Source organism: Anser cygnoides, chromosome 9, assembly GCF_040182565.1.
Source record: "Anser cygnoides isolate HZ-2024a breed goose chromosome 9, Taihu_goose_T2T_genome, whole genome shotgun sequence".
Taxonomy (NCBI): domain Eukaryota; kingdom Metazoa; phylum Chordata; class Aves; order Anseriformes; family Anatidae; genus Anser; species Anser cygnoides.
This window is the reverse complement of record NC_089881.1, coordinates 11,624,223-11,636,813: the sequence shown is the minus strand read 5'-3', so window position 1 is coordinate 11,636,813 and position 12,591 is coordinate 11,624,223. Positions and strand designations below refer to the sequence as shown.

The 12,591-nt window shown below is 52.2% G+C and overlaps 1 protein-coding gene across 1 annotated transcript in view; it reads right to left on the bottom strand.

Annotated features, from left to right (window-relative positions):
- Positions 1-2,847: 2,847 nt before the first annotated feature.
- Positions 2,848-12,591, bottom strand: part of SLCO2A1 (solute carrier organic anion transporter family member 2A1) — a 29,518-nt gene continuing 19,774 nt past the window's right edge. The window contains exons 5-14 of the mRNA XM_013186315.3: positions 11,789-11,887; positions 10,041-10,174; positions 9,205-9,286; positions 8,341-8,505; positions 7,802-7,991; positions 5,493-5,652; positions 4,627-4,796; positions 3,997-4,061; positions 3,720-3,840; positions 2,848-3,597 (exon numbers count right to left, since the gene is read on the bottom strand). Of these exons, the coding sequence (XP_013041769.1) occupies positions 3,477-3,597; positions 3,720-3,840; positions 3,997-4,061; positions 4,627-4,796; positions 5,493-5,652; positions 7,802-7,991; positions 8,341-8,505; positions 9,205-9,286; positions 10,041-10,174; positions 11,789-11,887 (1,307 nt within the window). The 3' untranslated portion in view covers positions 2,848-3,476. The remainder of the gene's footprint in view (positions 3,598-3,719; positions 3,841-3,996; positions 4,062-4,626; positions 4,797-5,492; positions 5,653-7,801; positions 7,992-8,340; positions 8,506-9,204; positions 9,287-10,040; positions 10,175-11,788; positions 11,888-12,591) is intronic.

Below are 12,591 nucleotides of genomic sequence, written 5' to 3'. Positions count from 1 at the left end.
GGAGATCATCTGAGATGGCTGTGGTCACTAGGGGGAGCGGGAAGGATATGGTCCTGTGACCTGGGAATAATCAGGGCTCTTTGGGAGCTGGGGAGGAGAGGGTGATAGGACTGGGTGAACTGGGAGCACAGGGAGGGAGGGATAAGGCAGGGGGATATGGAGCAATGTGGCTGTTGGATCTCCGGGATATGAGAGCTGCATATGTTCTGCAGCACAGTTGGAGGAGTCACAGTTGGAGGAGTCACAGTGCAAACCTGCCAGTCACAGTAGACCCGCCTCTAACCCTAAGAGAGTAGCAGTACTAAACACCAGCCAGCCAGCCAGGCTGGCAGCAAAGTCCTGTGGTTTTTTTTTGTTTGTTTGTTTGTTTGTTTTTTGTATGTTAGTTAGTCAGGTTTTTTTTGTTTGTTTTTAAGTTGGTTGGAAACAGAAGTGCTGAGGTACTGACAGGCCAACTCCCTGTCATCAGAGTGGTTCCCAAGAGTGTTTATCACTATTGTGATAGGTACTGGGTATATAAATATAAATAAATAAATATATATATAATATGGCCTGGGAGCTGTGAGAGTGGGAGTGAAGCGGCTGTGGGAACTCTGGGACACGAAGAGATACGGCTGTGAGATGTCACAATGTGGGACTTGAGGTTGTAACATGAGGCTGGGACACGGGCCTGGGATTTGAGGCAGTGAGGTGAGGCTGGGACTTGAGTCTGTGATTCTCACCTTGTGAGTCTCACCTTGAAGTGAGGCCATGATTCGAAGCTGCAACATTATGCTTTGACATGATGCTCTTACGCGAGGCTGGAATTTGAGGCTGTGAGGTGGGGTTGGAACTTGATGTTGTGGCATGGGAATGGGACATGAGCTTGTGATGTGAGGCAGGGAGATGAGGCTGAGACACAAGGGCTCTTCCTCTTGCCAAGAGGACCAACTGGCCTGAAGGGAGGCGGAGGGTCAAGCTGGAAGACTTGCCTACCAGCTGTCACTGGGCCTGGCTGCCCAACGTGCCCTGGCAGTGGTGGCCTCTGTTTAGGACCTTGCCTTTCCTTCCGTCATGCAGCAAGGGGAGTGTTACCATCAACAGCTTGAGAGGCCCTCTCTATGTGCCCATGCTAACAAACAGGCAATTTCTCTGCGGGAGGTGCTCAAAACCTTTGTCCTGTTATTGAGAACCCATGTTTTCTGCTTGTCTGTCAACGGTGGAAGTGTTTAAGTGGATCAGCAGTCATTTAAGATGTCTGATTACCAGAGCCCTGGTTGTAAGCCTGAGTGTGAATGATGCCATGTCCTGTCTACCAGGCTGCAGGAGGAATTACATAGTTTCTAGCCTGGGAATGTGAATTACCATGACAGGACCAAGAGATACCTGCTGGAAACAATGGATTATTATCTCCATAGTTCACTGAAATCTGCCAAGTCTGCCAGTGGACCTACCCCACTCACTCCTGGTATTGTACATGGCCATGGTGGAGTCGCAGATGCAGCTGGAGATGATTCTGCAGAAGCCCTCCTGCCCTGCTGTGTCCCGAATCTGCAGGAAGAACCACAGAAATGCCGAGCAGGAACCTTGATGTCCTCCCCCCAACAACCCCCAGCAGGCCTCCAGCGGTGACCCAGCCCCAGCAACGTCCCCATTACTGCAAGCGCCTGCGGCTCCGTGAGTCAAAAGGGGTCCCACAGCTCTACATTGAGCATCCTGCTGGGTCTTTGCTTCTGTGGGTACGGAGGAAACAGGGGGTGCGAGGGATCCGGGGCAGGGATGCAGGAGATTTTACACTGACCCATCTGAACGGGCAAGTGTGGCTCCAAACCACCCGGCATCTCTGTGAGTTGGAGGTGACCTCCCTGAAAGCAGTGTGCACTGTGTGCTCTACCAGCAGGGTGGTACACAAAGCACTGCCCTCTGACCTGCCAAGATCTTTCTTCTTCAAGCTTTATGGAACACACCACCTTCCCCCTGGCTTAACTGAAGGCTAGAAAGCCTATCTCCAATCAGGGTACTGAAACGCCCCGTTCAGAAAATGGAGGCAAGAACTACTATTGTTTTTTCCACCCTAGTGAAAGCGGGGTGGGAGCCTCCAGAAATAAGGAGCGATTCTTCTCCCAGCGGTGCTAACAAAGTGACCCGCTGCAGCAGAACGAGCGCTCAGCCCTATACGTTGGATCAAGCAACAGCTTTGCTGGCTCACAGGATCCAGAGACAGCCAGCAAGTTTGGGGGTATCTTCCCCAGCTGCAGCTGTCCCCAAGGCAGGAGAGTTCCAAAGTCAAAGCCGTCCCTCATGCCTCCACCATGTTGGGAGCAGCAGGAACCACCCTGTCGTGCCTGGAGAGCAGTTTGGGAAGATTTCCTTCCCAACCCATGTCTTCCCTTCATCTCAAAGCAGTAGATCTTTATGCATGGGAAAAACAAACAAACAAACAAACAGGATTCTGTTTTGCACGTGTGACAAGTTCATGTGGTTTGGTGGCAGTAAAGCCCAGGAGTGCCCTGCCTTGATCTCACGCAGCAGGGAGTGAGCATCCCCCAAGGTTCCCTACTGTGCTGAAGCCCCCATCTTGGCTCCACCTCTCCTCGTCCCTGCCCTTTGGCAGTCTCATGACCAAAGGTAGCTTCCCCGCTTCCAGCCCAGCTCCATCCCCCATGGTGGCTTCATCTCCTATGCCCAGCTCCATTCCCCCATCCCAGCTCCATTTCCTGTCCCAGCTCCATCCCCTGTCCTGGCTCCACTGCAGTTCCCCTTCACCAAGTCCCAGCTCCACCCCATCATCTTGGCAGCAGCTGAGTGCCGTCCCTTGCCTGCCCCTGGGGATGGCTCTGGGCAGGGTGGGGGCGATCAACAAACCACTGCAGTTGGAAAAGTGACCTTTATTAAAAAACAAAACCAAACAAAACAAAACACAACACAATAACCAAACCCACCCCCAAAATGTTCTGTAGTAGACCGCAAGTGACGTCTTTTCACAATGCGTGTGCGTGTCCACGCTGACCTGTGCAAGAGGGGTGGGCAGGGACAGACAGGGAAGCCCCCAGGACTTGGCAACCATTCACCCTGCTCCTGTCCTTGCCAGGGGGAATCACCTGGCTGGAAAAGTCACAGTGGAGCAGGGCCAGGACTACTGCTGACATCTCTGGGTATACAGGATAGGGCTGCGCTCCAGTCCCATCTACCTCCTGCTCCCTGGGGAGCCTGAAGCGATGGGTGAGACTTGGATCAAGAGCCTGGGAGGAGCTGTTTCACGATGTGTCCCAGGTCGGCAGCCAAGATGGGACTGGCGAGGACCAGCCCTTGCCGGGAGCACAGAGATGCCATTGCCACGGGCTGGTCACCGGCTGCCGTGTGTGTCGTGAGAGGAGTTCAGAGCTGCTATCGTGAAGTTGCTCCCTTACAAAACAACAAAAAACCCCACCACAACTCCCCAAAAGACAAGGTAGTAGTGGTGAGGACGGGAGGTGCAGAGTCAGTCCTTGGGTGGGCTACACCAGTCCCGCTGCCTTCTCCTGTACATTGTACTCCTTGCTTCTCTTCACTTTCCAGCCGATGAGGGCGAGGAGCACGGTGCCCACCACTTTGTACCCCACCTGCAGCCCCAGATATCTGTTAAGAGAAGAAGATGGAGATGTCCTATCCGGAGGTGGCCCCCCAGCTGTGCGTGGAGCAGTGCCAGCTTGAGGGACTGTTCCGTGGCAACCCCAGGTACCGGGGCTGGGGACAGGTACCTGTTGCGTAGGAAGTCATTGTTGTAGTAGGCGCAGAAGCGGCGCTGAGAGCACTGTTTCTGCCAGTAGATGCAGGAGGAGTCGATGAGGGCACCAAACATAGCCGGAGCCGGCAGCCAGGCTTTGGAGAGGAGGGAACCAAGTTAGGCTGCCTGCGCTGCCTTGCTCGTGTGTTTTACTCTCTGTCCCCGTGGAGATTCAACACCTCCTGGGGCTCCAGCAAGCCTCTGAGCACCTTGCTGCCCTCCCTCAGCCTCATTAGGAGATGGACACTCACCTAGCAGCCTCATTAGCAAGAACTGAACTCCAATGGCAAATGACTTCTCCTCCTGGTTCACCACCCTGCAGGGGAGAAGCCACAGGAGGTCAGAGCTGGTGGCAGTGGTGGCTCAGCTCTCCTGGTTTCGCTGCCAGGTTTAGCCATGAAGCCAGTTCCTCCTCAGTTCCTCCATCTGGGGAGGGGGAGCGGAGGCACCCTGGGGTGGTGGGGTGAGCTCAGGTTTGCACCAGGGAGGTCTGCTGGGAAACTGGGGGTGGAGTGGGGAGGGTGGGTTGAAAATTCAAGATGATGAAGCATAGTGTTTTTTTTTTAAGGAATGCTCTGCTTTGTTCTCCCAGTACATCAAACTCAAGGAACAGCCTTGCTGAAATAGGAAACACTCTGGTTTTTAGGAAATTGCCCTGATTTCCAGGGGTGGTGGAGGAGAGTGGGGGGGTCTCTCTGCAGGAGCACTCAAAGCATTAAAACAAGGGGGTTCCCGCTTCCTGCAGACACTGATCGGCAAGTTTCTGATGAGCAGAGAAACCTGCAAAACTTGGTCAGTTGGTGAAAAAGCACCCTTCTCCTTCTCAGACATTTACGCAGCTCAAACATATTACTCTGCAGGCCCCCCTGTCCATTGCTCACCGTAAAACCATCATGTAGAGGGGGTTGTGGGACAGGCAGGCTACCAGGGCGGCGAAGGAGATGAGGAAGATGGCAGGAAGGAGCATGTGGGAGCAACTGAGGGGACAGGAACCGGTCTTGGCGGAGGACAGCCCATTCCCGGCAGAGATCTGGGAACAGTTCCTGTAGGTCTGTTGGAAACATTTTAAGAAAAACAACAAAAACACGTAAAACTCCCAAAGTCAAGCAATGCACCAGACCACATCACTTTGCATAAGAGCGATGAGAGCATCAGCTTTGATTTTAAGGCATGGCCACAGCATCCTGTTGAGCGTCCTGGCCTCCTGCAAGGGGACGTGCCGCTGTTTCCCATTTGTCCCAGCAGACGGCCAGGGCTTTCCAGCCATTCCAGGGCTTTCCAGCCATTCCCTGAGCAGGGCCGCCCTGCTCAATGGGAAGGTTGGCACAACTGCTGCTCTGAGCACCGAGGAATGCTCAGTGTGAACATCATATGCCTGCGGGCACTGGACTTTTTGCTCTACTTGGAGGTGTTTTATGGGCGACTTGTTCGGAATGTTAAATTGTTGGGAAAATGGCATGCTGGCAGTGCTCGTGCTCTCCAGCCAGCCCTTTAACAGCGAAAGGGAAGTTGGTCCCCTCCATCACAACTTTTCAGGAGTCCAGCCCTCCAGGTAGACACAGAGCTCCCTCCAAACAACTCTACCACATTACTACGTCCAAGTTCCTACAGCATTGCAGTAGCTTCTGCTGTGACCAGCAAGCAAAGTGCACTCCACCTTGCCAAAACTGAAACCTGGAAACGCTCTGGATCTTGGCATGGACACAATGGCTTGGCTTGGTGGCCACGCTCCCATACCACTACTCACCACCTGTTTGGGAGCAGAGGAATTAGTGCTGCTGTTGGTGCAGCCAGCAAAGCAGGGTGAGATGTACTCCACATTGTTTTCCCCGCACACCGGGTGAAAGATGTGCTCGGAGCAGTGGCACCCACTCGGCGCCTTAACCTGTGGCTGGGAACTCGATGTTCTGCCAAAAAGGAGAAAATAAATAAAAATAAATAAAATGAAGAAATAGGACAGGAGGAAAAACAAAACAAAACAAAAAAACATCTCCTCAGACCTCTTACTAGCTAACCAGTTTCCCTGTTCCTATGTGCGCTGGGAGGCTGCCAGCAGCAGGCTGGCCTTGTGCCAGATCCTGATCCCCTGCAGGTACCTCTGCAGTGTACAGTGAACTTAGCAGTCCATAATTATGTTATGTCTGCAAACAAGTGCTCACATTTTTTTTTAATTTTTTTTTTTCCCCCCAGCTGAAAACTAATCAGCAAATGCCTGGAGAAATGCTTTCTGGGCTTCATCCAAAACCACGCAAACAGATGTGCAAGGAGCCTCAGCTGGAAACGCCATCCAGATAGCAACTGGAAGCGGGCTCACTTCCAAACAAACCTGATGACAGTGTGAAAGGCAAGAGGACAAACTAAATTATCTGTTCTGTCTTGCCTCCCGGCCCCAGGGGTTTCACCTGCTGGAGCGGCACGGTCTGCCTGACCCTTCCTTGGGGATGGTGGGCATAGTCACCTAACTCCCAGCAAGCTGGAGCTCAAGGGGAGAGGGGGTTTCATGCTTAAGCATTGCTGCTGTTGCAAGGGGGGGGGATGTTTCTGCCGTGATACGAGGCCACAGCTACAAGTGGTCAGAGCAGCCTGCATGCTGAACTGGACTCTTGCAGGTGTTGCAGATGGAGAGGTGTGTGGGGGGGGTGGAGTGGAGATGTCAAAGCTGGGACTATGAGAAGTGGAGAACCCAGCTGTTGTCGGGAAGTGAGCCTCTAGCAAAGTCCCTGATGAGAAGGAAGGGTCTGCTTGGATGCGACGCCCAAGGAGACAACCCCCTCGGGTGTGTTAGGCAACAGTTTTGTGTTCCTAACTCCTTTCCAGCCAGCACAAGGCAGCTGCTGCAAGTGGGAGCACGGACAACTCCATCACAGGCTTTCCCAAGCAGCCCCGTGCCACTCGTGGACTGACTCTCCCTGTGTAGACACCAGCATCTCTGCAATTTCAGGAGCTGCTAGAGGTTGAAGGATCCACCTCAAGCTCCCCAAACCCTACAGCCTCGTCTCTCCCATCCCATGTGCTACAGAGGACTGCAGAAAAAGCAAGGGCTGAGCTAGGTCTGTGAGCTAAGGACACTGGCTGTAAATGTGAGACAAATCCCTGCCTTCCTCCAGCCTCCTTTTTTTCATGCAAGCCCCTCCACCAGCTCCCCATTCCACCTGCAAACCCCATAAGCACTGGTGTGTCCCAGAGGGGCTGACGCTGGCAGCAAGAGGTGAGTGCTGTGAGGCCAAGGTGCCTTCCAAAATTTAGCACATGTAGCACCTGATCCTGAGCTGAGGGTTCAAAGCCTTGCTCGCTCACAAAAAGCTGGGATGCCAGTGCCTCGGCAGATTTTCGTATGCTCCTGAATTAACAGTATATGCCGGTGTACTGTTAATTAGCAGTATACACACTGTTACATTAACAGCACACACCTCAGTGCAAAATAGAAACTTGCAGTTCATGTGTGAGTTTGTTTGCAGAGCACTGTTTTTTTTTGCTTCACTGTTGTTATTTGAGTGGTTTTTAAGTACGCAAGGGGAGAAGTGCGGGAACTGCCCTGCCCCTCACCTCTCCACCATACCGTGAGACAGGAGGCTTATCTCTGGCAAAGGGAAACATGTCCGAAAGCCCCTTGCTGATATGCTGGCAGTGCATTGAGAAATGGCCTGTGTACAATGTACTTGACAGCAAGCCTGGGCTGGAGTCTAAACGTTGTTTCAGTAAGTAAAAAGATGTGGTGAGAGCCAGAAGTTTCCACCCAGGCAAGCAGAAAGGTGATGATGGAGTGGAGTGTGCTCCTTGTGGACACGGTCACTAACACTTCTAATTTCCCCCTGGAAATACAGGGTTAGAATGAAAAAATATACCCTGTTTGTTTGGTACAGAACAATCAGGAATAAATGCCCTCCCAAACTTTCTGTGCTGTATAGTGCTTAGATCTCCTCCAGGCAGCAGGATTCAGGAGGAGGTGATGTCTACCACCTTTTGGCCTCCATCTACATGTATCCCACCCCACGGATAATCAGGTCAAGAGCTGGAGAAGGGAGGAATACAGAGCTGGAAACAACCCTGCGATACCTGGAGGGGTAGATGCCATCGATGTGCACCGTGGAGCAGCCCATGAAGAAAATGGGCAGGCAGATGAGGATGGAGAAAACAAGCACCACCACAGAGAACCGGGGGATGGCTCGGAGGGAGAAGGCAAAGCGTTTCATGACGATTCCTCCTAAGAGCATCCCAAGTGCTGCTGCTGGCAGGTTCACAGCTCCTGCAGAGGAACAAAGGCATCATCCAGGGGTCCTGCCTGCCAAGCTCCTCTCTGCTGGCAAGGGGTGGAAGTGGTGGCTTTGAGGCGCTCATGGTGGTTGGGAGAATCCACAGACTCCACTGTTATCCGGGACAGACCCAAACCCAAGGCAGTTGGCACCTATGAGACACTGCATCCTCAGGAGTCTGAAGATGCAACTTTGGTGTGAAATCACTTGCTTTTTGCCAGCTTCTTTCACCATCAGAGTGATCCAGACCTGCTTCAACTGTGTAGCAGGGCTGCACATTTCCAACAAGAGCTGTTCTGACCCTCAGGAGCAAGTGAACAAACATAGCCAGCCCCTGCTCACCAATGAGAAAGTTGGCGTACGAGGAGGTGGCACCGTACTGCTTCTCGAGGAACTTGTTGAGGAAGGTGGCGAGACCTGCGATGACCGAGGAGAAGCTGCACTGAGCAAGCACTAGGAGGATGAAGAGGGGGTTGAGGAGCAGCTTGAGGAAGACCTTTGGGAATCCTGCAGGGAAACAGCAGGAGAAATGTATTTTACCCTGATATCAGCAATTCATACTGCCAAATATCCCACCTTCAGACTATTCCCAGTGGGCTAAACAGGGGATGTGTAAGAAGATGAGAAAATTGAAGGGGAGACACCCTGATTTGGCCGGGCAGCTGGCAGGACCATGGCCAAACTGCCCTGAGATGGGAGGATGAGGGCCAGCTCTGCCCACTGCCCTTCCTGCCATGCTTTCCAAACCCACAAGCCCCTGAGCACTTATTAGCCCCAGTGCATTTATTTTTCTGAAGCAGGGGCCGTATCCCTGGGTGGTGCAAGCAGATGAAAGAGCAGGGATTGTATCCCCCTGCCCAGCCAGGACAACCCTGGCTGCCATCCATCACAGCCCAGGGAAACAGAGAAGAGGGAGCTGACAGTCGCGGGATGTGACTGCAGTGGCTGGGGAGGGAGGGAAGGGGTGAATTCAGCTGTAAAGAAGCCATTATGGGCCTAAGAAAAGTCATTAAATGGTCCCTCAGCGTTGGTGACTTTTAGCAAGAGGGAGGCAGCATCCAACCCCCAGTAGTCCTTAGGGAAGGACTCCGCAACCCTGGAGGTGCCTGAGCTGGCATCCCCACCCAGCGCAGTGGAGATAAGCATGAAAATGCGATGTGGTGGACCCTGCCCATTCACCCTCGCCTCTAAGTGCCAACACTTTACTCTTTATAAATTCCAGCAGGGAGGTTTCTTCAAGCCCTCTCTTCTCCATCTTCCTCAGCATGCCAGCCTCCGAGTTGGGGTCCTGGGAGGGGAGAGAAGAGCATCCTGCCTTGAGAGACGAGCACAGGTGCCTGGTGAGCGCTGTCCCGGTGCGCAGCGAGTCCATCACAGACGCCTTTGACCCACTGCTAAGACCGATAGTTTTCCTGCCCATTGCAGCAGAGGAGTGAGTTACCTCCAAAAATCACTGCAGCCCTTGAGTAGAGCTGCAAGACAAATGCTTGGGGACTTTTTAAGAGCGTGGAAAACGTTGAAGCCTGATGAAAGGGAAGATATCACTTCTTAAATTCTGCAAAAAGTCTGGAAATGGAAGTTGGAGACAGGCCAGTTCTAGTCTGATGGGTCCTCAGACTGTAATCCTGAAATATTTGGGTTTCATTTTGACCTTTAAAGAACTGATGATTACACAAGTTCAAAAAAAAAAAAAAAAACAAAACCAAAAAACTATTTTTTGAGGCTTAACTTGTGGGGCTTGGCTTTGAAAACACTGAAGTGGAATGTTTCAATAGCTTTCTACCTTTTTTTTTTGTTTTAATGGGAAACTTTTCTCTGCCACATTTTTTTCCAAAGAAAAAAGCCCGTGTTTCAAACAGTGAGAGTGACCTTGCAGAAGGTGTTGCAGTGCAGTGTTGAGATATGGCCATTGGCAGCAGACAGGCAGAGAAGCAGGTCAGACAGCCTAGGAGGGTCAAGTCACCGAGAACAGATCCCTACCAAGGTGGACTGCATGCAGGAACCCCGAGAAGATATTGCCCTGCCCCAGGGTGGGGTCTTACCTCTCCTTTCAGCATGTACCGAGGGAAAAAGAAGTAGGGAATGGACGTAAGCACCAAGCAGCCGGAGGAGATCAGCAGCCCTAGCCACCAGGCCCCGATCCACCGCTGGTCCTTTGGTGTCAAGGCCACCGTTGCTGCAAGACACAAAGACTCATCATCAGAGCTTTGCCTCTACGTGTCTAATGGCGAAAGGGGCAAATACCCATGGCCATGCAAATATGGACCGGTAGAGCACAAAGACATGTGGGTGCACCCCAAGGGTCTTCTCACTGGTGTGGCAAATGGAGGGACATGAGAGCTTGCACCAGCTCTCGTATCAAGATAAGCCCTGGGTGCGGGTACCTCCACTCCATGGTCAACTGTGGTCGACTTCCTTCTCTTCCCGCAGCCAGAAGCCAACCCCACCAGCCCCCACCTAAACAACATGGAGCCTCCCCAGTGCCCACAGGATGCACGTAGTCAGCATTGAAGCATACTGATGGCACAGGTTCAGGTATTCCAGCCAGCTGGTGATTATGGGGCCCTGGCTCCATCCTCCTCTGCCCGGGCGCACAGTTGGGATTGGACCACATTATCTGCTGGGGCTGCCCAGGTGAGATGGGGACCGGGAAAGGGCATAGCTGCTTTCCTGGAATCATCTCTCCCATTGTTCCAGGCTTGGTAACTCTCTACATGCAGAGCCCTGCGCTGGCAGAAGAGTATTTTTAATGATCGTGGTTTCCGAGTGGACAAAACTCCGGGTGCTCACACCCTTTGTCCGGAAAAAAGAGGAGACAAACACCGCTCCATCCCCGATGTGGACATCATCCGGCTGGGCCAGCATCGCTGGCGGGAGGTCGAAGGATTGCTTGGCTTGGCATGGCGAGCACATCTCCCCATCATCGGCACATCGTGGGTGGGAGAGGAACAGCTGTCAGGAATAGTGCCGGGTGTGGCACGAGGGGTCCCACGCCCCGCCGAAACAATCGCCCCGCTTCCCCAAACAGCACTGATCTGCTCCGGGCCTGGACGTCATCATGGAGCGACTGGGCACGGGATGCTAAATCGGTCTGCCGCCGCAGGGAGCGAGCCAAGGCTTTTTGCCGTTTCCTGCCTCGGGTTCATTTATTATTCTTATCAGGCACCAGACAAAAATGTCAGGCGGGCTCTGATCTCTCAGAGGAACACAGGAAAAGCCACATTAATGGTGGAGCTGGGGAGAATTCTTTAGTGATTAAGTTACCAGGAATAACAAGCACACGTCGCAGATAAAGAAAATAAGCCCTCCGGTGGCGCTGACCTGGTTCCATCTCTGTGGATGCTGGTGACGGGTGGTGGGGAGGAGGCTGAGCAGATTCGAGCCTCCCCATGCACACGCAGGGCAATGGCTGCCCCATGGTTGTCTTCTCCCTCCCTGGATGCCTCAGATGTTCCTGCTCCTCTCCAGCACTGTGCCAGGGCAGTGTGGCACTTCCTCAGCATGGAAGCGGTGGGCGGCAATGACCAACGCGGTGAGCTGGACATTGAGATGTCCACACTGCAGGACACTGCTCCCGCGGTGACCTCAGGTCCAGCTGTAGCCTTTCTCACAGGGAGATGGAGCAGAGAAGTGCACTTGGGCAGTCTATTCGAGGTCAGGGCTTTCCAGGAAAGCAGGTTTTGTGGGTCACCAGTGCAAGACATGCGCTCCTGCCACTGGATCTCTCACAGCAGACTTCTGATTCACAGAGGGCTTTTAGGAAAACCATCCCTACTTGGTAAATACTCACCAATGTCAACTCTTCCAATATCCACGAAGAGCCGCAGCACCACAGACCCCAACAGGTATCCAAAAGCAGGGCCGAACACCGCAATGGCAAAGAGGATGGCTGAAAAAAGGAGCAGAAAGTGAGGAGATAACAGTAGCTGCACTGCAAATAAGGCTCTGTCCTCCTGTGAAATATCCATAAAAAGTTCATAAAACGTCCACTGAGCTCCACAGGTGATGGAGACCTTCATCTCCCACAGAAGGCCCAGGAAGCAAAGCCATCATCTCGGTCTTTTAGAAATGAGCAAAAATGTTTGGTCAAAACATCAGGGGAAGTGAAATATGTTGATTCAGGGAGAGCAGAAAGATCATAAAATCACCCTTGGTTCTGCTGAAATATTCCTGTTCAAAAACCGGATAAGTTAGACCCATCCCATAAGATCAAAATATTTCCTTTTAAAGTCTTCAGAATGAAAATATTCAGGTTTTCTTCCTGGAAGAAATTCCTTGATTCAAAAGGAAACAATTTGCCTGAGACTCAATAACCATTTCTGTGCATTTTTCTGGTCTGGGGCTTATGAGCATGCTGGGTATGAAAGCACCTAGCCCCATTGCTGTGCCTCAGGCTGTGCTCCTAATTTTAACTTTTTCTTTTTTTTTCCCAAATAGGCAAGGCAGCTCATTTGTTTCTATGGCATAAACCTAGTTGTTTAAGGGTAGGGTCTTTAGAGAAGAATTTAACCTCATACATAATTAGCGTTCCCCCCTTTCATGGGAAGACACTGAGACCTAAAACATAACAAAACAAGCAATGGTATTTACATT